This window comes from Platalea leucorodia, assembly GCF_965183815.1.
Source record: "Platalea leucorodia genome assembly, chromosome: 4".
In the NCBI taxonomy this organism is placed as follows: Eukaryota; Metazoa; Chordata; class Aves; order Pelecaniformes; family Threskiornithidae; genus Platalea; species Platalea leucorodia.
This window is the reverse complement of record NC_138826.1, coordinates 83,218,214-83,241,058: the sequence shown is the minus strand read 5'-3', so window position 1 is coordinate 83,241,058 and position 22,845 is coordinate 83,218,214. Positions and strand designations below refer to the sequence as shown.

The following is a 22,845-nucleotide window of genomic DNA, read 5'->3' as shown; positions in this document are numbered from 1 at the left end:
ATTGAACACCCTTGGTGCCACCGTACAATAAAGAATATATAGAAAAAGGAGAACTTCAAGTGGAAGAGAATACTGAACAGCAAGTAGTCATAACCAGAAAAAAAGCAAATTTTTGTGCAACGCACTGGTCCTGTTGTACAAATACATCTGTACTGGAGAGTCTGTTTAATTAACAGATCTTTCTGGTTTCCTTAGTCACCCTTTAAAAAAACTGAATTAGTTCATTTCCTATTTATATCACTGAGTGAAGTTTCTACATTACAATTTCTGAGTAGAGAAAGTTAAGCAGTTAAACAGAAGTTTTTTAAGGCTCTGTATGCAATTTAACCAAGTGAGAAAGGTCAAATTTCATTCCACTTGGATGTGAAGAACAGGTGAAAACCACTGTTGTTCTTCTGTGAGGCTTACAGTTAACTTGTAGAGGTTTTATACTCTGTTTTGTAGAGTAGTAGCAGGATGAACGAACATGTTTTGCAGCCATCCCACCTCAAGGTAACAAATTGTTCTGATCTTCTGCCAAATGAATGTAATCTAAATTGTAAGCAGCCTGATGGACAAGGTCAAGCTTTAGATGTGATAGTCTCTCTAAATAACATTCAAGCAAGAATGTCTTAACTGAAATTCTTTCCAGTTGGTTTATTGCATATTCTTTACCCTAGCTTTACTTAAGTTTGTAAGGACTTGAAAAACTCCTTGTAAGAAAACTGTGAAAATCTTGATTACAAATCACTGAACTTGCATGCCTCACCTAAAATTTGATACTTCTTATGGGTTTTGCTAAAATAGACCCCTGCTACTTACTTACCATATTTTGGCATTCTGTATGCACCTGGTATTTATTGTGTTGATGCTGCATGTGCTTAATTCACAAGAGAAATAAGTTAAGAATGCAGTCAGATGGAGGAAAAGTAAATGATAATTACCATCACTGTTCAAGAATTTTCATCTGTCATAGTCCTCAGAAATAAGGGGTGAAATGAAATACCAAATGATGCATGCAAGAGTTTTGGAAGTTTCACTAGTAGCCAGCAAAGCCTTTCACAGTTTAGGATGACAGATCGTCTTTAATGTAACCTAATTGTGCATAATGTGTGAATTGGATTTAATTTCACACTTGCTTTCTGACAGTTGATAAAACTGTATCAGGGAATCCTTAAGAATTTGCAGTTCTCCACATTCTTCAGTCACTGTTGTCTCCTTGTGGCTCCTTTCACTTTTCTGTTATAATTTGCTGCAGTACCCTGCTAAATATATTAGAAGATGAGAATTTCAGTAAATATAAGCTCTGCCATTAAATTTCACTTCATTTGGTGACAGACTTAAGCAAAATGAAGAGGAAATGAGTAAAATGGATGGGGAAGTTCATGATATAATTATCATAGATCTGAAAAGTATTTTTCACTAGCCTTTACCCTTAGAAGGCAGTAAAAATCATGGCATTTCAACAGACGCTAACAATGTGGGTGCAGCTGTACTGTGGACTTCTGTGGCAGTCTGCCAGCCGAGAGCCCAGCATCACACATCACATTGCATTGGGATTATCCAACCTGTTCTCCTCTTTAGCGCTCTGGGGTAATCGTTTCCAGGTGTCATCTTGTTTTCATGTTGATGGATAATTAGCATCAGACTGTTTGTAGTTAAATACCCAGCACTAGGCAGGTGTACTTGGTCTTTCTACACATTAGTACTTCATCATGTCTCATGCACCAGCCTGGAGCTGAGCAGAAAATGTAGATCTCTTCCAGGGAAGAGATGAAGAAAACTTCATGGCAAAATTATACAGTGAATGTTTTTGAGTCCTTGCTGAAGGCATGGCTGAGCTGTTCTGTACGGAGGCTAAAACAATTATCTGAAATTATCTTCCAAGACCAGTAAGCATAAGACTAAAGTGGTGCTTGGGCTACCATCCTGCAGCATGGCTATCTAGAGAGAATTTGTCAGAGTTAACAGTGCTAAATCACAAGTTGTGACGGTGGCCACCTACTACTATTGCAGTCAGAGACTTAGAAACTTGCTTGGGTTTTAGTGATGAAGAACTGTCTGGGAAACTGACTTTTTTTGCTCTGCACAGTCATATGCTGAAGGAAATGAGATCTGCATGAATATTTGATGATCTGGCCCCTGAATCTTCAGGCCCCTCCCAGTACATATTATTTCTGTGATTTGTTAGATTTGATTTTATTATAAGGAAGCAGCATGGTATGCTGTGATGCAGATTTTGAGTGCTATAATTCATCTGGTACTGTGGCTTTCTGTTCCTGGATGCCCTGTAGTTGTTGCGATACTAGAAAGAATGTTGCTGTTACTTTATTTAATTCTTCATTCCACCCTTTCTGGCCTAATTAAAATAACTACGGTGCGGAGGGAGCGTGTGCAAGGAGTCTCTTCAGAGCTGCATTGTTGCTATACGGATGGGTTTGTTACCAGTTGCTGCCTAAGCTTTTTCCCTTCCATAGACCCTCCTCTCCATTTACCGGTGCTATCTTCTGCTGTAGTAATTCCTTTAATTCCCCTCAACCAAAATGACAGCTTTGCCAGGAGAATGGCTCAAAACAGCACTGCCACAGTGAGAATTTAGTGTATTATATTTATTGCATTCATTAATGCTTTAGTGTATGGCAGTTGCTCCTTTTTCTTCTTTTTTCTCCTGCTATATAACAACTTCCCACTTCTTTTGCATGCTTGTTGCGAATCCTGATTTAGGATCCTGCTGACTATGCCAATTTGTCACAAATGGGTGGTTTAGAATGCTTAAGGAATCACCAACAAAGGTATTAGCAAAAGTGGTTTTAGTATGATGTTGTAAAAGTGTGATTTAACAAAGTTCGATGGCAAGGTTCATTCTATTTATTACTGCATGGAAGAATCATACGAAGGAAAACTGAATTACACTCGAGTTAAAATGATTCACAGAGAGATGGTAGATGCAAAAGGGTAAGGAGGACCCTCCCATTGAATCACAAGGTTCAGAGTAGACCCCCTTGCTTTCTAAACTCCTGATGGAGCTTAGGTGTGGTTAGGCCAAATCTTAGTCTCGGACTTGGACAACTGTTTATGTCTAAGGGATTGTATGTGCAAAGTTTATGTAATACTTCATTAGCGCCAATTCACCATGCAGTCAAAGTTACCAAGACAAAATGAAAGTTGCCATACTACAAGGTCATGCACAATATCGGTTGCTTACCAAACATCTGCTGCTAGTAAAAGGTCTCTCTGCCTTGAGGAGCAACCTTGAGAGGTGTCCCAGCTCAAGGGGAGATCACCGCCATGAATCCACGCTGCCTAGCAGGGGGAGCTCAAAGGCGGCTCACTTAGGCTTTCGTATTTTATGGAATAAAGTGGTTGGCTTGTAGTCAAATTACATGCAATGGGAAAGGTATATATGAAATTGATGGTCACTGTGTCACACTGTTCCTTTGTGGGTTTTCAGAGAACAGATTGATACGAGAGGAGTTCACTGCCCAGCTACAGCTCAGGCCTTTACCTCTTCTGGAGCCTGCACCAAACCACTGCCAGTCTGGTCAAGGGGTCAAGCACACCCGTCATGCTTCACCCCATGACTACAGTCAGTCTACTTTATCAACTCACAAAGCGGTTGTACGGTTACCTCTTGCCTCTATGTCGTAAATATGTAGCATATTGCAGATCAGTGGTTGCCCATTTGTGACAATGCTTCCAGTATCTATCCATTGCATCCTAAAAAATTCAAAGCAGACAGCCTCATATTACTCATGTAGTGCAGCCCAAACTCAAATATTGATGTCAAAATGCAGTCTGTTTTCCCTAAGTGCTTCCTACCAGAAAATACAATCTTTCAGCAGTGTGACAGTCTATTATGTTGAGGAACATGAGACACGGTCTAGAAATTATAATGTATCAGGAATGTAAGTGATACAGGGCATATTTCATCTTTAAAGACCTGAGTTATTTCAAAACTGTTTATTTTGGTTGAACTTGACTGTTGAATGTGAATGAGCAAGACAATTTTGAGCACAGAACTTACTAGCTGTTGCTCTGCATCGTTTGGCAGAGCACAGCTGCTGCAAGTCAGGCAGACAGGCAGGTGGAAGCTTTCTGGTGAATAAAGTCAGGTGTAGCCTTACAGAGACTCCCCTTGCTACTCGTAAGAGTGCACTTTTCGCTTCTGCATCAGCAGCGTCTTCTCTGGCATCTTAAGAATTGCTTTCAGAGACACAAATGCAACAAGAATGCTTGTATTGGACTATTCATTAACTGTCCAGTATAACTCAATAATATTGAAATATCTTTAAAATAATATCTTTCACTTACATGTAGAGTGGGACAAAACAAAGAAGGTCCTATCTTTGAATTTTGAGGGCTATTTCTTTACATCAGCCCTTATCCTGAAAGTAAAAACGTAAGGAGGGACTTGGGAAATTTTAACAGCTATGATTTTAAGACAATCTCTCACTAACTCTCTCTTCCAAGTCTCAGTGAAGTGCTTTTCATTATTCTCAGAGGTATATATATTCATTCCATTATAACTCGGAGCAGATGTTGAATGTAGTTACCAGACTAGTTGTGAAACATTGCTCTTCCAGTGTAAAACATTGCTCTTCTAAATCGCTGTTTCATTGTCACATTATAAGGTGTTACACAAAAAGGAAATTAGTTTTATGATCCAGTTGTCCCTGAAAAGCCTTCCACAGCCGGAGGGCAAGCTAACTTGCTAGCATAGTGGGTGGAAGGTTAGCGCCGAAACGTTTGCAGAAGGGACTGACTGGAAGACAGATCTACTGTTCCGTTCCTTACATTAAAAATATGCAAGTTCCTAAGGACTTTGGTGTTGGGAATCTGTCTAGATGCTGTGCATTAATTTTGGGGAATCTGCAGCTATAAACAAGTGAGTGTCAGGTAAGAGATGTCTGTTTGTACATTCAGAAACCTGATGTAAGGGGTAGGTGGAATACAGTGTCCATTTGACAAGCATTATCCTTCTTCAAAGTGCTGCTGTTTTAACTTTCAGACCTGGGTCTTGTAACCTGCATATAGGTCCTAACTTGAATTGTAAAGAAACCAACCTTAATTGAAACCAAAGATTCTTAAGCAACTTTACTTATTGGAAATATATAAAAGGGCCACACAGTACTTGTATTACACATAATTGGTAAGGAAAATTTCTTGTCAGTACTTATTTTTCTGTATTCGTCTGAACAGTGATGATTTCTTTTCAGCAGGATTTTGAATTGAATTCCACTTCCAAGTCAGACTGTTTTTTCTGTCATAAAAAACGCTGTCCTAGAAAGGGATTGCTGTTTTCTGATAGGTTTGGGAAATTGATATTTCAATCCAGCATCCTGTTTGGAAGATATGTGTTGATTTCCCAAGAAATGTACAGCACAAAGATTCATGCTATCCTTTGATAGTACTCCTTCGTGCTTCTACATTGTAAGGAAATCTTTAGCATTCAGGAACTGTTAACATAACACAAAGAGCAGATGCTTTTGGGATTCCCTCTCTGAATTAATATCTGGTCCAAGCACCAAAAACCAGTATTTTTTTCATGTATATGAAAAGTCTTATTGACTCATGGGAACTGAATGTACGGCTTAGAGATTAGAGCACTGGGTAAATATGTAAATGATATATCCACTGGTAATTGAGAAGACAATAGAAGAAATAGCAGCAATTATGAAGACCTATTCACAAAGTTTTAGAACTTGTGATTCTTGTTTAGAGTAAGTGGGCTTTCATTCAGTCTTATTCACTGTTGTCCAAAAAGCAGGGACAAATACAGACAAATTAGTATGATGAAGTTTCCTTTCTAGTTTATGTTGTTTTCATTATCAGTGTATCAGAGAGTCAAGCAAATCTGAACTAGTTTTCAGAAATTTTGGATTCTCCCTCTCCCCTCAGGGCTTTTTGATTTTGAGCTCTTGATTAGAAATGTTTGTCAATTCCTGCTTCATGCAAATCTTACTCGTACCTCACGTTAACAGTGATGCTGTGTTCCCTGCCTCTCAGTAGCAAACCTAATTATTATGTTTTGGTGATAGGAGAATACCTTTATCACCTGGTCTGTTACAGTATGTTTTTTAGCTCTTGCCATGCAATATGTAAAGCAAGATATACTCCGTGCTACCACTTCTTTTCCTCCTAACACAGTCAAAAGAGAAACTGTCCGAAGCTTCCACTGTCTTTTCCAATTCACTGTTCTCTAAGAAAAACACCATTTTTCATTCTGTTCCAAGGAAAAGAGGAAAAAAGTCTTCAGTATAGACACTGCAGAAAATGAAGCTCCCAAACTGTTGAATAAATTGTGCGTTTTTCTTCTTGCAACTTTCGGTGTGATCACGGATGGGGTGTGTTAGATCATTTTGATGTTGTGTCACCACTGTAATTTTAGCTTGGGTGTTCTACTTGTTGGAAGAAAAGATCAGGATCCGCGATTGTGCAGGGAAAGTGCATTATGTAGAAGAAGGACCAGGGGAAGATGGGGAAACAACTAAGCAAACTTTTTAGCCTGTCTTTATTAGCATTGAGGGTTGATACTTCTCATTCTGTGTCCCACAGCTGGAGTTAGGCCCTAGCTTAACTATGCTATGTTATTGCTAATTTTCAGCTACTTACTAACACCTAACGTAAAATCACGACAAGTTTCTGTAATTTTGTTCTTGTTCTTGCTTCTTTTAGCACTTGAATAGTCATTTAACAACTTCTGAAGTGGCAGATGAATGCTATGGAAGCTGAGAAAATTCACAGCAAAACCAACTGTAATTTCCTAATGCAAGAGAACTGAAAATAGTTTTGACCATACTGATCAGATACAAATATAGAGCTGAAGAAAAACCTGCTTTGTTGTGCTGATACTTGAGGGTGGTGTGGACTATGAATTCCAGGCCGAGTGACCTGAGACTTGGGACATCTCCAGAATGATAAAGCCATGTTTTTAAAGTAATAGTCTCATACTGTGTTCCTGCTAATATTTACAACCACCTACACTTTGTTTGCTGTGGCTCAGAGTTACAGCAGCATTTAAACATAATTTCTATTGATTTTTTTCTTAGAGGGAAAGAGAGAAGAGCAACTGGTCTTTTTTCAAACCTAGATTCTCTGTTATATGACTTGATAGTTTTTATTCCTCTTCTATAATAACAAATCTTGTAGTATAAAAATGTTATGTGAGATTGAGCTTTCTTAAGAAAAACAGGAAGGTGAGGAGGGAGGAATTTCTAACTGTCTAACTATGGGCATAATTAGGAAGGCGTAGGCATTACAGGGGATATTCATGCTGTCTCATTTGGAAGCTCTGAACAAAGTATTTTATGTTGGCACTTCAGAGGGGATTCCAGACCTGCCATCCGTGGGCTTCGTGCAGGGAGCAAAGGCACGCAGTGCCAGTGTTCAATTTGTCTGTCGGCAGTTCAATGAATGGATAACTTCCTAAGATTCAAAACCCAAGAGACATTTATCTTCTCACATCTTCCTTGCCCTCCCTGCACACCCAAAAGAAACACACTCCAAAATGCTGTGGTTAGTAAATCTTTAATGTTTGTAGGTGGAGGAGGAGAAAACATCTGGATTATGATCACAACATCTTGCAGCAGCTTGATTCCCGGTCCTTAGATTGTTCCTTTTGAGCTTATTTTGGCAGCAGTGAAAATTTAGGTCTGACTTTTCTACCCTCTTTCTTTTTGAGCCTTTTCATTATCTGAAGTAGTTCCCACCAAGAAATACTAGTGAGATCTTCAGGATTATAGAAGAGATGTTCCTGACTTCATTATTTACAGTAAATTTTGTTAGGCACTACCTCTTTTCTCATCTTCCTGACCGATATTGTCATGGAGAAGATTTGGCATTTATTCACCTTCCAAATCTCTGAATGTGTACCTCCAAAATAGAACAACAGACACTTGAATATTTCTTTACAGGGATAAGATAATCAGCCAAGAATGGATTAATGTTTTTTTTTCCAGAATTCATTTTTACCAAGGATTTTGACTCGTGAAATAAACCTTGAAGTACATCTGCCCTACACAGTATTTCTGTCATGCCTTTGCTGTAGGCAGTTTCTTACTGGCGTGGTATAACCTTACCCATTGCAGAATAAACTATAGGTGTAATGCAGAAAGTGTTTATTTCTGACTGTCTTCTATGAAATGGAAAAAGTTCCCTTTTGAAGAATGCAAGCTTTTGTAATGAACTTACATTCATTAGATAATACATAAAAGCTCCTGAATACTGAATCTTCCATTGCTTGTCTGGGATTTTTATGTTATTTTATTATTTTGATGTGCTGAACTAGAAGCAAAACTTAGAACTAATAAATACTTAATGACATGAAGAACAATCTTAACTGACAATGTTTGTGTTCTCTTAACAGAATCTGGTTCTGCAATTACTGCTTCCTGTATTGGTTTGGGGAACTCTACAACACCTCCACCCGGACAGGCAGGGAAACCAGTGCCAGGCTACAATGGTAAGACTGTGCTAAACTTGCTACTAGAAAAGGATATTGCTTATATTCCTAAGTGCTCTTTAATTTTCTTACCTCATAGGGAAAGCAAATTACACTCTTACTAACACATTTTCCTCCTTCCTGTAACAGGAAGCTCTGCTTTTTTGTGTGTTGTGGAATGTGATTGTGAATAAGAAATTCAGAGTTATGTTCAAGAAAATTGATCAACTGCTCCTATCTTTATTATGTGAAAGGGCTAGCACATACTTCTACCCTGGATATAACAAAGATATGAAGAAAAATACTATGCTTTAAGGCTTTATCTACAGTTGCACTGTTTTAAATGAGAGCAGCAGTAACATTTGTATTGGCAAATCAGGAAGAAAAATGTTAGTAATAACCATCAGCAAAAGAAGAAATAAATGATAACTGGACAAATAATTGCTATAACTTGCACTTTGAGGGTTCTGTTATACCTGTGTTTTCAATTTTCAGGGCTTAAATAGTTTTGGTTTGGGAGATGTACATTGAATAATTATGTCTCAGAGACACATTGATTAGATTGATTGGATTTTCTTTTGGCTTTACAATTTTATATGAGAAGCATTCTGAAGTGCACGAAGAAAATTCTTACTGAGGTCTGTGTCTTCCTCAAATACGTCATAGTGAGCTAACAAGCAGCTTGGCAAGGATATAAATCTTCTGTTTGAACTCATCTCATGCTTCTTTAAAGAAAATCAAAGTCAGTTTTCTGCCTTTTTGTATAGGTATATGGGGTCATATTTGAGAGACTTGTTAAGCATATTATCTTTCAGTACTTGTGGAGCATTTTTATTTCCAGCGGGGAGAAATGGTAGGCTATGGACCAACATTAAAAGGATGAGCACTCATTGTCTGGAAGACATTTGCATGCAGAGGGTTGTCGCACCTCGTGCAGCCACAGGATTAAGAATGCAATAATATTTTTATACCTGGGAACCCTGATTTTAACACAGTTTTCAAGAATTACTTGAAGTCCAAAAAATAATTACATTAAAGATCAAACCATTTTCAGGAAAAGTTCTCACATCATTGGGCAGAAAGAGCTAAACTGTTTTTTCTTCTAATACACACAAGCAGAAGTGAACATTAAAGAAAATAAACATTTTCAGCAGCTCTGGGTTTTGACATTTACAATTATGTCATGAAGACAAGCAATAGCTTAAAAGCAACGTTAAAACAAAGCTGTGAAGTTTGTCCAGAGTTGTAATAAATAGGTGTTGTGGTTTAACCCCAGGCGGCAGCTAAGCACCACCCAGCTGCTCGCTCACTCCCCTCTGGTGGGATCGGGGAGAGAATCACAAGATTAAAAGTGAGAAAACTTGTGGGTTAAGATAAAGGCAGTTTGATAGAGAAAGCAAAAGCCGTGCATGCAAGCAAAGCAAAGCAAGGAATTAATTCACTACTTCCCATCGGCAGGCAGGTGTTCAGCCATCTCCAGGAGAGCAGGGCTCCATCACGCGTAACAGCTACTTGGGAAGACAAACACCATAACTCCAAATGACCCCCCTTCCTCCTTCTTCCCCGAGCTTTCTATGCTGAGCATGATGTCATATGGTATGGAATAGCCCTTTGGTCAGTTGGGGTCAGCTGTCCCAGCTGTGTCCCCTCCCAACTTCTTGTGCACCCCCAGCACAAGAAGAGGTGTGAGAAGTGGTGGGATGGTGTGAGGAGCAGAAAAAGCCTTGACTCTGTGTAAGCACTGCTCAGCAATAATGGAAACATCCCTGTATTATCAACACTGTTTTCAGCACAAATCCAAAATGTAGCCCCGTACTAGCTACTGTGAAGAAAATTAACTCTATCCCAGCCAAAACCGGCACAATAGGGAAGAGTGGAAGAATGTAGTTGCATGACACATGCTATCAGATGATAGTCAGGCCTAGAAAAAAGTATGAGTAGCAAGAATATAAAAATTTCCTACAATTTTTTTGGAATATTGGTCCTAGTGTAAGTAAAGAATTTCTTCAAACAGAGTGAAGGAAATGTCTTTAGCATGCCTTAAAAGGGAAACATAAAATGAACACTAAAATTCACTAAAGATTTATGAAAGAACTTTACTCCTTTCAGTCTTTGGTTTGAGGTCAATTATGTCCGGTAATGCAACCATTCATAAAATAGTGGATCTTGAAATTACTCTGTACTGGCAGCTGTCTTGCTGTCACCCACTTCTGTTTTGATGTTGTTTTGCTGCTTTTACTATATTAATTAGAAGAGATCCTTATGCTATTTAGAAGCTAGATTCTGTATTTTTAGATTATACATGCAACTGTTAATGGTTTTAGACATTGCTAAAGTTATGTTGTATTTATGCTGTGATATAAATAAAACGTTACAAAATCTACTTTTTTTTTTTTTAAACAGCCAAATTCTTCCCTGTCACAGTATTGCTAAAATAAACTGATACCTTTGCTGATTTTTTTAGAATATAAAAAATAAAAGCAGTATTTAGCTGTGATATCAAAGTGCAGTGGCACAAATTGCATTTAAAAGTGAATCAAGATACCATATGAATTTCTAGTTCTGTTGCCTTAAATCAGAAATTATATTGTGCTTTCTCTTTGATCTACTTGCACCCTTTCCAGATAATTTCATTGCATTGTTTTCAAACTGAAGCAAGTGCCACATTTTGAAGAATTAAGTCAGTTCTTCAGTAATTCAGGAGTGAGCAGTATAATATCTTCCTTCCCCAGATTTTTGTACATTGAAATACGCTGCTTGCAAGGAGGAGAATAAATGCTGGAATTGCTACCTTGAGAAAATAGTTACAATAAACTGACTAGATTTTACTTTAGTATAATAAAAATTGGAAAAAAAAATGGGAAAGAAAGCTTTAAAAGCTACATGTGAGTTGGTCTTTTTCATTGTGTGTTCTGAGCCTAAATTCTCCAAATCTAACGATACTATGTTCTTACACATGTTCTTACACCATCTAAAAATATATAAGAAAAAAAATGTGTTTACAGATTATAACTGGGTTTTATTTATGCCATTCTTACTGTTTTTCATAACTGTCTTCTATGTTTCCATTCATCCTTTTGATTTTCTATCCCAGTTACTCCTTCAAAGTCACTGATTTGTAAAACTGCCCTTGTGGACTGGCTTGTGTCTATGAGCTGAGCCATTGCTTTCAACAGGCTCTTCAGTTACTTAAAAATTACCATCCTCTTTGAAGGAGTGGCTTCAACCAGAAGTAGTAAATTACAGATGTTGGCATTCTTTGGACAGATAGGACATTACATTACTCATAAGAGTCTTAGCAAGGTTTTAGTCAGAAGTCTGTCATCCTCTTTTCCCCATTTCCTCTGGAACTTTTTAATACAGAATGTAAGATTATTTGCAGTAATTTAGATCCAGCTGAACATTTGCTTTCTTTGCTTGGGCAGGCTTCAAAAAGCATGTTTTTAAATCCATGTCAGCCCAGTCTGTCAAAATCTTTCCTCCCTGTTTTTCCATGGTTTAGTCATTTAACTTTATTTAATGCCATTTATCACAGGCCAAGTTGATACCTGTCATTCCTTCCTTATGCCCACACCTTCAGATGGAATGGGTGGTTGTAGTAGCCTCTTCCGTGCAGTCATCTGGGAAATCTATTTCAGGTGTTTTTCCTCAGAAACCTCAGTACCAGGATACGATGCTTTCACTGAAGTTGATGGTCCAGCGTCATCCAGGGAAAAGGCTTCTGTTGGGGAGTCTGGATTCTTCGCTGTACTCTAGCGTTGCCCTGCTGTGTGGCTGTTCACGAGTTACTCTGCCCTGTTGTGCTAGACTAGAATAAGCCTTGTCAGCTGGGGAGCATCTTTCTGGGTCTCCTGAGAGCCTTTGAAAACCAGACACACTTATTTACTGCTAATAGTATTTCTTGCATTAGCTGGGTTAGCCTCCAGTAATCTTAATTGTTATTTCTTACTCATGTTACCTGCACACTTTTTCTTGTATTTGTCATGTATCTGAAGGATCCTTTGCTGTTTGGAAGTTCAGATTTTCCAATATGAAGGTGTCTTTTAATTTTCAGTTCTATAGTTTTCCCTTTTTGACTTTGAGCTATTTCTGCTCCCAAAGCACAAGTATTATTTGAAACTTATTGTACTTAAGGCTGAATGTTAATAAGGTCATGAGATTATCCAGTTTGGAACTCCCAAACTACTTAATTCCTTTTATTGCTTGGTGTATTGCCATTCTGAAGTGTGGCATAAGTTGATGTCCATGAAGAAAGACACTGTCCTCCACCTAAAAATACACTACTTGACAGGAGTTGTCTTCCTATATTACTTTTTTGCAGTGATGATTCTGGATGAAAATAAGGAACCAGTGAAGGCGAAGACTTTAGGAAATATTGTGGTAAAGTAAGTATCTTATGTTAAGAGAAGCTTCCTACATGGGTTGATTGTCTTTTGACTGAAGTTTATATATATATAACAATAACTGAAGTAATGAGGGTTGAAAAGCATGGCTGTCTCTGATATTGATACCAAACTGCCAGAACTTTTTATGTCCGTTAATGTTGAAAAATTGCAGGTGAAATTGTGTGAATGAATGAGTGTGGGTTGCTGTTTTTGTTTCTTAGACTACAGCAAAATTTACCATTTTCTTAATTACCAGCCTGTAGGCACTGGATTAAGCCTTCCTGTTGGGATGTATGAGCAAGATATTGAATCATTCTCTTCACTGTTTTATCTTTCAGTTTAGTGAAATAGTACAGCAATGCAGATTGGCATGCTTTGGTTTACTGGTGTGATGCTGCCTCCTCTTTCACTGTCTCCTAATCCCAAATGATGCACATTCCTAGAGGGAGAATATGTGTTTTCTGATCCCTGTAAAAACAGCAAGATGTCTCTGAGTGTGCTTTGCATGAAATGGTATTCAATTATGGTGGTACTTGGACAAAATACCTACAGGAAAAGACTCCGGGGCAGGCGGGGAGAAAAAGAAAAAAGTCCTGCTGTGCATCATGTAGGTGATTTTAGTACCATTTACCAGACTCCGGTCAGATGAGTTCCGTAAGCTTTAATATTTAATACACTTTTTGAAAGTACACCTTTCTTGGAGCCTTTTCTTAGATAAAGGAGCCTCTGTTTAGGTAACACTGTGAACATAAATTACTTTTATCTTACCTTCTGCCATCTCACTGTTGCCAGAACCTTTCCTTACTTCTGTAAAGCTCGATAGGCTATTGCTCCCCGCAGCCCATGCCAGCTCTGTCAGGCTTTTAGGCAAATGGCATTTTCCTCAGACAGATACCTACTTTCCAATTAACATGTTAGCTGTAGCCACCTCTGTTTTCAGTCACAGAAAATACTTAAGTTCTGAACACTTCCTAACTGCCAGCAAATACAAGTCCCAAAAGAAATGCATTCACCCACTTCTGTGCTGGTAAAATTTAGGAGAGTTGTGGTAACTCAGATTCTTCATTGCTTGCTTAGATGAATGGAAAGAAATACAAAGATAAGCATTAACCTTCAGTGAATTGCAGTTTTTTCAAAAGACAAAACATTGGGGCAGATGTACCGATTTTGATGAGTTGTTAAAGAGGGAAGTTAGCTGAGGATTGAGGCAGTGGCCACATGAGCTGGAGGTGAGACCCCTAAGAGCTACAGGCACTGGAGCGTGCTGCAGAAAGGCAGCACTGAAAATGCAGGCTGGCTGGCTGCATAGTGCTTGATTGGGAGTCGGAGTTGCCGAGGTATGGAAGTTTTTTGCTCAGCTGTGCTACTGATCTAATGTAACTAGACATCTGTGGAGATTAAGACAGTATCACATGAAGTTATTGTACTGTGTGACATGGATGTGTATTTTCAGGATGAAGTCTATACCCTGCCTAATTTTCAGCATCTTAGGCTAACCCACCAGGACACACAGGCATGTGTTTAAGTGCACACATGATCTCCCCTGAATCAGCAGACTCATATTTAGATGTAGTTTTTCTGCGACACATGTAAGATTGTGCATTCATTCCACTGCTGAGTATGAATAATTAAAATTGCTTCAGCCTTTAGTAGACTGTGGTTTGCAGCATCAGTAACCCAGGTCAGAGCGGAGGGCTATCTTTCAAAGCTCTCGCCTTTGTAGTGCCTGATACCATAATAAAATACAGGCTTGTAGTCAGTGGAGAGAGAAAAAGATATTTTCTAAGAAAATTGATCCTAGCTGTCTTAGGCATTCAGCTAGGATGGAATAAATCAGCTTCCAGATGTCTCATGTCTCTCTGCTGACTGCAGGGATGACACAGCTAGCTTAGGCTAGGTGCTTAGCGTTATCTACCAAAAGCGAAGTGAAATGAACTGCATCCTTAACAACTCTGCCAAACAAGCTGAATTATATCTACTAACAGGTAATGTTGGTAGAAGTGTGCATACATTCATTACTACGGTTATTACTACCTTTAAGTGCCTGCCAGGAGTGGATATTGCCATATTAGAAGATCCTGTTTGGGGTTATTGTCAAACCTTAAAGCCAGAATTTATCTTCCCTAATGTGGCCCCACATTTAGGCATTTATCTTAAGGGATTACAAATGTGTTTATGTATGGATTTGTTGTTGTTGTTTGGTTTGTTTTGTTTTATCTTGCCCACCATGAGTTCTGCTGCAGTCAAATAAAATTGATAGGGAAAAAGGCGGGGGGGGAGGGAGGGGGGTATGTGTGGGTGTTTTGTTTGGGTTTTTTTTTGCATTGGATCACTTAAAAAAGAGTAATGGCACAGGGACACTGTTATTGTATCGTATCCATATTTATTGTAATATCCATTCTGAAATAGGGTGGAGAGTAGGGGGCAAAGAAATCACATTATGTTGTTAACATAATTGACATGAAATCAAGTCTGAGGTAGGTTAACTATCACCCCTCTTTCTCTTCATCCTTTTTCTGACTTAATCTTTTGAGACAATATGATCTCTTAAAATTCATTCTGCAGCTTAACCAAAAAAACACCCCAAGAAAACAAGGGAAAGGCATTGATGAGCTTTAGGAGGCCAATTGTGGATTTTTTAACACTTCCAACATTTGAATCTTTGGACTGTTAACAGAAGTTGGCTTTAGGATATTATGATTCTCAGTGTCTTAAGACTTTGTTCCAGGTTTCATTCTGCTATGTGACAATTTGCTGTAGCGTTTGATTGGTTTTTTGGTCATAAAAATCTGTGGCCGTTACGTTAAGACATGACATTTTCTGTCTTCTGCTTCATTCAGCTAAGCAGTTATTTAGCTGTAAAACTTTTTTTATTTTTTGATTAGGGCTAGTTTTTGTAAAGCCCTCCTGCAAAGAAGCCTTTCCTCTTTTCATCAGGCTTCTACATGTACAGACCCCTTAAAAATAGTGGGGATGATCCTTGTTATTAGCAGGGTTTGTTTGTCACCCCAGGGACATGTCCCCATGCTAGAAGAAAATGGGAGAGTCAGGATAGTCTTGACTATTACTCTTTCATACACTCAGCAGCAAAATATGGTGTACCGTTTTGGAAAAAAAACATAAGTGTTTGCGTTATCTGTAGCATACATGAGTTGAGAAATATTCTTATTTCTCGGAGAGGAGAATGGCGACACACTGCTTACAATACCAGCTGTGTAAAAGTGGTATGCTGCTGCTCTTGGTTATTTTTATTCCAGTCTAACTCCCGGTAAAGACTGTTGGGGGCTGCTTGAGGCCTGCAGTGCTCGTAAGTATAGTATTTAAAATATCTATTCTTACAACAGGTAATTCTTACACTTAATTACTCCATCTTTCTGCCCCAAGTACGTTCTTTTCTTTGTTCATCTGCCAACTGATACCAGTTGTTTTTTTTTTTTCATATAACCATCATCTGTGCCCTTTTGGAAAGATTTTTGCAGACAAGAACTCTTATACAGGCTAATTTACCTGGACAATACAATAATCTTTTTGATTTCACAAGTCTTTCAGGATAAAATAATCAAATGCAGTGTCACAACATTTATAATGAAAGGGCAAGGGAAAATGAAGCTGACTGCAGCTCATGAGGGTGGGCTCGTATGAATTGTTTCTAAATTTACATTTTTTGGAGCTAGAATCTTTGGACATGAAAGGTAATTAACCAATAATTTATTCTGAAGTGAAAATGATAGTGGCAATGACCTCCATTAGCAAGACCAGTCTGATTTAGTGACACACTTCTGCTTGCATTGTTCTGACCTGCGTGTAATTAATCCACACTTGAAAATGTGTGTGTGTATGTGTGTATATGTAATCATGATTAGCCATGAGAATTTTCAAAGTTGTCTGTTCTCCTAAGGGACATTAGCAAAGAGAAATCCCATTTAAATTCCAGTGCAGTAGGAAACTCAGTTTTGCTCTTGTACATTATAAAGACCGCAAACACATTATGTTTATTTTATGAATCAGTTGTCAGCACCGTCTCATTAGCTAGCATGATTCTTTATGTTCATTCACAACAGCAAGAGGACTACATTTGCTTTATACTCATTCTATACAGCGAGTAATGCCTGCCAGTAAATTTCCTGCTAGATCCTAGTTACACTTCCTCTAGTGTTTCTGTAGTTAATTTTGTGCCATAATAATGGAGGTTGACGAGATAAAGTATTTACAAATTTGTGTGAGAGGCTCTGCAGACCATTAATGTTGTGTTTTGTTTTGTTTTTTTTTTTATGAATTTGGGATGAGTGGAGGAAGAGAAAGGAAAATTTTAATGTTCTGTCAATAGTTAAAATATTTCAAATGATGACCCACCCCATTATATAGTGTAAAATCATGCAAAACTTTATGTACGGTGCTGTAAGAGTATAAAGTATTGAAAAATAATATTTATTCATGAGGTTTTATAAAGAAAGGGTCATGATAAATTTACAGCTTTTTATTATTTTAGATTTTAAGTTAGCTAAATAGAAATCTGACAGGGCTTTTGAAGCAAATACCATAAAGTTAATACCCTTTAGTGGAAGAGATGTTGTTCACAAATAAGGAACTCATTCACAGTTTCATTATTTGTAGTACTGTGTTCAATCTTTGTACAGTATTTAGAGAGCAAATAGATGTACAGTAAAAAGCTTACTCATTTAATATTTCTTATAATGCATTAAAAAAAATTAATCAGTATCTATATGGAAGTCTGAAGCAAGTTGAAGCCAGGAATGTAATCATTAAGATGCACAATAGAAATGCTAACCAAAAGAGCTTAAAGGGAAGAAAAGGGCAAGAAAAAGATGTAATCTTTTGCAGCACATTGTAGTGCCTCTGTATCCCATTAAAGAAAATAAAGAAAAATCTTGTAAGACTTGATGGATCAACATATGGGCATTCTAATTTGGGATATGCTCTTGTTTGTGCTCTTCCCCTTCCCAGGAAGAAAAGGAGGTGGGGAGGTGATGGCAGTGTTTTCAGATAGTGAAAGCAAGGGGAGACTCCATCTGAAGCCAAGAGAAGGGTAAATGGCCTTAGCTCAGAAGAAAGACAGTTAGATAGAAGCTACCTGAGATGCCAAAATAGCTGCTGAAGACTGTATCGTTACTTAGTGTCTCGGTAATGAATGTTGTCAATTTTTCTCTTTTTGTAAGTGTGTGACACTACTTCTGTTCTGTGCTTTTAAAAGAATATATTCTTTTATCATTAAATTTGATCCAATGATAAAAAAACAATACTCAATATTCTGAAATTTTCTTCTATGAATGTAATAATCACGAAAATTCAAGTACTTAGACACTCTAAGAAATGGTTCTCTTTCTCATATGTGATTGTTCTAGAGTGTCTGAGGGGGATTAAGCTGTATCTCCATTGTTTGAGTTGTTTTTATTTTTTGTCATTTTAATGATGTGCTTTGCCATTTTGGAAGTGGTGTTTAGTGTTTTCCTATTAATTTTTAAAATGTAAAATAAACAAATAAAAAAAATTTACATAAGATAGCAGAAAATTAAAGGCAACCCAACGGAGGACATGTTGCAGACCTGACTGAGTAGCTGCCCTCAAGGAAGATTGCTGGAGGGAGAAAAGCGTTGCTTGTAGAACTGTGTAAAGAAAGTGTGTTGTCCTGCATAGACCCCTTGCAACAGTGAAAATTTGCTAGATTCATAAGATGAAGGACTGTACCCTAGAAAGCAGTGACTTTCAAAGGAGCTCTTTATGTTACAGTGGGAAAACCTCTGAATACACAAGATCTTTGAATGAAATGTAGCTGCTAGTGTAACTAAGCAGGCAATGTGATCCCTTGTTATTCAGTAGGGAAACTGAAAATGAGCTGTTAATATTATCTGTGGATATGATGTTAGTAAAACCATTAATGCATTATGTTCAGTTCTTATGCCTGTATTTCAAAAGGCTATTGAGAAACTGGCTGGATTTTGGAGAAGGTATGAATGAGAATGACTTTAGTGCTGGAAAGCTTGGCTTAAGGAAACTTACAGTTTAACTTGTGGTATGTAATTTTATCCAAGATCAGTTAGGTGATGACTTTATCAAGGTCAGGAAATACCCACAGGACAAAGACATCTCTGAGAGACTGCTGTTTAATCTAGCATAAAGAGATTGGAAGCTGAAGCTAGATGTGTTCAGATGAGAAGTAAAACACATCATTTTAACAGTGAATGTATTAAACCATTGGAACAAATTACTGGGAATATGGTGGTTTTCTTTGACACCTCTAGGTCAAACCTGGATATCTGTCTTAAAGATACACTGTCATTTAACCAAAAGTTACGGCCTTGAGACAGGATTTAGTCGGTGACATCCTTTAAACTGTGTTATGTGGGAGGTCAGATTAGATGATCACGATGAATCTGTGCAAAAGATTTCTCTCCTTGCCAGCCTCCCACATGTGTTTTTATCAGCTTTGTCTTTTCCCTTTGCAAGTGAAACAATGAGTGGCACTTTCAGTGTGGGAGCAGTTTGGCCAAAGATGGGTTTTCTAACAGATTTCTGGCTGAGTACATGTGAGTAGCATTTGAACTTTCTTTACTTTTAACCTTTTCCAAGCACTTTCACTAGTTTTTGATGCTTCCGCTCTTCCCCACTAAACTATAGGGCTTTTTCTGCAAAGTCCACAGTGAAACCAACTGCTTCTGTGACCTTTCAGCTAATTAAAGGAATATTTCATGCAGACTGGTGAATGTTCAAGATGCTATCTCTTCTCTTGCCCCTTCTCCACCCTTTTTCCCGTGCTGTTGTTCCTTGTATCTGAAAAAGCTTCTAGATTCCAGATGGCTTTCGATCTTGCAATCAAAAATTTTAAGAGTGATGTTTATGCACAGCAGTACATAAATGCTGAGTAATAATATAGCTGCCAGTCAGGATGATTTAGCTCCATTCACAAGCCCCAACTCATTTAACAATGGCTTATACTTGCTTTGACTGGCTGTAATGAACAGCCTGTGAATACCATTGTCTACCACAAAATAAAAGGATGTCTTTTCTGAAACTCAGCAAGGTAGCATCTCTAATAGTTTTTGACTTTCATTTGTACTTTCAGAAATCTGCTTTTCTCTGTAAATTATCTTTTGAGTGCTATGTCTATAATTGCTTTGTTCCATCAACAAGGAATCTTACATCATTTTGATGAGTGGCGTCCTGAAAGGATGTGACACATGGAGTCAGATTTGCTTGGGCTAAGCTAAAGGTGGGTTGTTCTGTGTAAGGTCAGCCACCGTTGTATGAAAAATAAATGAACTGTAAAACAGTGCTTAAAAAACAGGTGATGATTGTCATTTGAAATTCTCTAGCAGAAAACAGTTACTGTGAAAGCAGTTCAGAGTTTTTCCTGTGATGCTGCCAAGTCCACCTAATCTGTCTTAGTTTCTTCTCTTTATAATGAAATTACCTTATCTTTGTTCCTGTAGTGATGCTGCCAAGTCCACCTAATCTGTCTTAGTTTCTTCTCTTTATAATGAAATTACCTTATCTTTGTTCCTGTAGTTCTGCAATTGTCACCTTAATTTCACTGGAGTAAATGGAGAATAGCATCGTTTGTACTGCTGTTGCTGTACTGGTGAAAAACTGGCATGAGTGAGATCAAAATTCAGACCTATACATCTTTTTTCAAAGTTTGAGTTCCAAAGGTAAACTTTTCTCAAGTTCAGGTGCTTTGATTCAGCTTAGTGTAGGTTTTTGGCTTGAACCTCAACTTGGGCTTGAAACTGTGCCTATTCTTTTCTAGTTAAATGGGATGAGTTGACTGTAGTTAGCCTGATCCAATATAGCTGGTAACACATTCAGATTTTAGAAAAAGCTGGCAAGCTTGTCTTGAATTGGTATTCGATGAAGCTTATGACTGTCCTCTCCAGAAAGAAGAAGCAATGATGAGATAGAAGACACTGCCAGAGTTATGACCATTTGAAAAATCCAAGCAAGAATAGTGTAAGGGAGGGCTTATCTTTAAACCGATAGCAGATGCAAAGGCTCAACACTGGCTGGTTTGTAGCTTCGTATGCAGGATGAGAGAGGGAGAAGTTGACAGATAGCTGGAGAAATACGGTAAATACCTCCCAAAGGGAAACCAAGCAAAGCAACTTCTTTTTATATTGTGGAAATGATGGTGTAAGAACCTACCTCCTTCTGTCTTGGTCTTCTGTGCTCCTGTTGCTTGTGAAAGGAAAGCAGGATCATGTCTGGGGCAGTCATCCTTACTTACGTGTAGCTGGTACCTTTTGGTCAATACATCCTCTTAACAAAAATATCCCCAAAAGGCCTTGCGTATCAACTCAATCTTTGGACAAAGAGGCAACAGTTTTTAAATACAGAACTTTTGTAGGTGTGTGTTATGTTTCCTAGGGAGAACAGACGCAAACCCAACTTCTAAAAATGTTCCTTTTTTATGGAGGGGTTGAGGAAGGGAAGAGATGTTGACTTTCAGATTCCTGTTATTTTCTGACTATCTCATTTTCTCTCTTCTGGCTCTTTTCACATAATTATCCAGTTCTGCTCCCTTTGGAATTCATGGCAGCAATCCCACTGACAGCAGTGGGATGGAGGTATTTTTGGCTCTGGGCATTTTAATCCTGATGTCCTGGCAAAATTCCAATACACGTAATTATGGTCTGGCAAGCTGAATTCTACCTTTATAAATTTTATTAATTATTTGTGTTTACACAGCACCTAGAAATTCTAGTCAGTCATGATGCTAAGAGCTTTACTATCATGGAAGAATTGTATCTGCCCATTGCTCTGGAATTATTTTGCCTGAAAGATGGACACATGGAAGACGGCATTCAGTTTTTGCTTGGTAGATGGAATGGAGTCCTAACTGCGAGTAACCTTTTACAGAAGGCCATTGAGGCACATTTTCAGATTGTGTCTGTATTGTGCTATGATTTGCACTATAGAGATACCTGCCGTAGCCAGTAGTTTAGCGGTGTGGTTTTCATAGACTCATGAAATATGCACTGTGGATGTACTTATCATTGCAACTTGCTTTAAAAAAACACAACCACAAGAAAAACAAAGAAACAAAATCAAGCCCCCAAAACCCCAAATGGTGGGAGCAGGGATTATATTTTTGGTGATATGTTGCATACTTCTGTGTTTAGATTTCTAAACAGTTACAGAAAGGGAAATGTTTTTCTGATTTCAGCAATAAAATTGGTTCTTCTATTTAATGACTAATTGCAAAGTACTGAATAGAGCTGTGGAGAAATTATTAAGGACTTTGTCAACATGAATTTTCCTTTCTCTCCCATCACAAGGATATTTCAGACTGTTAAATAAATTTAAAGTGCAAAATTTGCAGTGGCTGAGGCTGTTATGAATTGCTATCCTATTAGCAACCAAGCAACAACCATAGTAACTACCATTCTCTAGTGGTTTTTCTTGAATCTAACTAAGAGATTTTTCTTTTAAACTCATACATACACAAACACTGGGATCAATATATTGTTTTTCTAATTTTTTTTTTTTCAAGGCAAATACTCTGTAGGTCATGATTGTGTATCACAAGGGTGCTTACTAAGCTTAAAAGGCTTAAAATACGCCAGTGAATTCCCTCCACATGGGCAGAAGCCAGCCTGCCCTCCTGAAGCCTGGGTGACCACCTGGGAAGTGTCTTGGCATTTCTGGCCTTACCTTAACCATACTTCCAGGGAATATGATTTATAGGATGTGTTGAGCCAGAAGAGAAAGTAGTAATATTTATAGTAGTAAGTTCTGTTATGCTAATCAAGCTGAATTAAGCTGAAAAAATCTGGGATTGTAAAAAATCATGGATTTGAATCATTACTAGATGATACGACCTTTTCAATGTAGCTTGTACTATTTATACCATATTTAGGTAAAAAAAAATGTGTGTGTGTATATATATGTGTGTGTGTGTATATATATATATATATATATATATATATATATATATATATAAAAAATTATTCTTTTTGTAAATGTAATGTTAGAAATGTGCATGTCCCTGAGCTGGTAGCACCTGTTCTTGTGACCTGAACATCATAG

The 22,845-nt window shown here is 37.9% G+C and overlaps 1 protein-coding gene across 1 annotated transcript in view; it reads left to right on the top strand.

Annotated features, from left to right (window-relative positions):
• The window catches only part of ACSS3 (acyl-CoA synthetase short chain family member 3), a gene marked incomplete at its 5' end in the record, with an annotated part of 91,906 nt that overhangs the window by 61,103 nt on the left and 7,958 nt on the right, over positions 1 to 22,845 (top strand). Inside the window, 2 exons of the mRNA XM_082308956.1 lie at positions 8,345 to 8,440; positions 12,741 to 12,804. Coding sequence (XP_082165082.1) covers positions 8,345 to 8,440; positions 12,741 to 12,804 — 160 coding nt within the window. The remainder of the gene's footprint in view (positions 1 to 8,344; positions 8,441 to 12,740; positions 12,805 to 22,845) is intronic.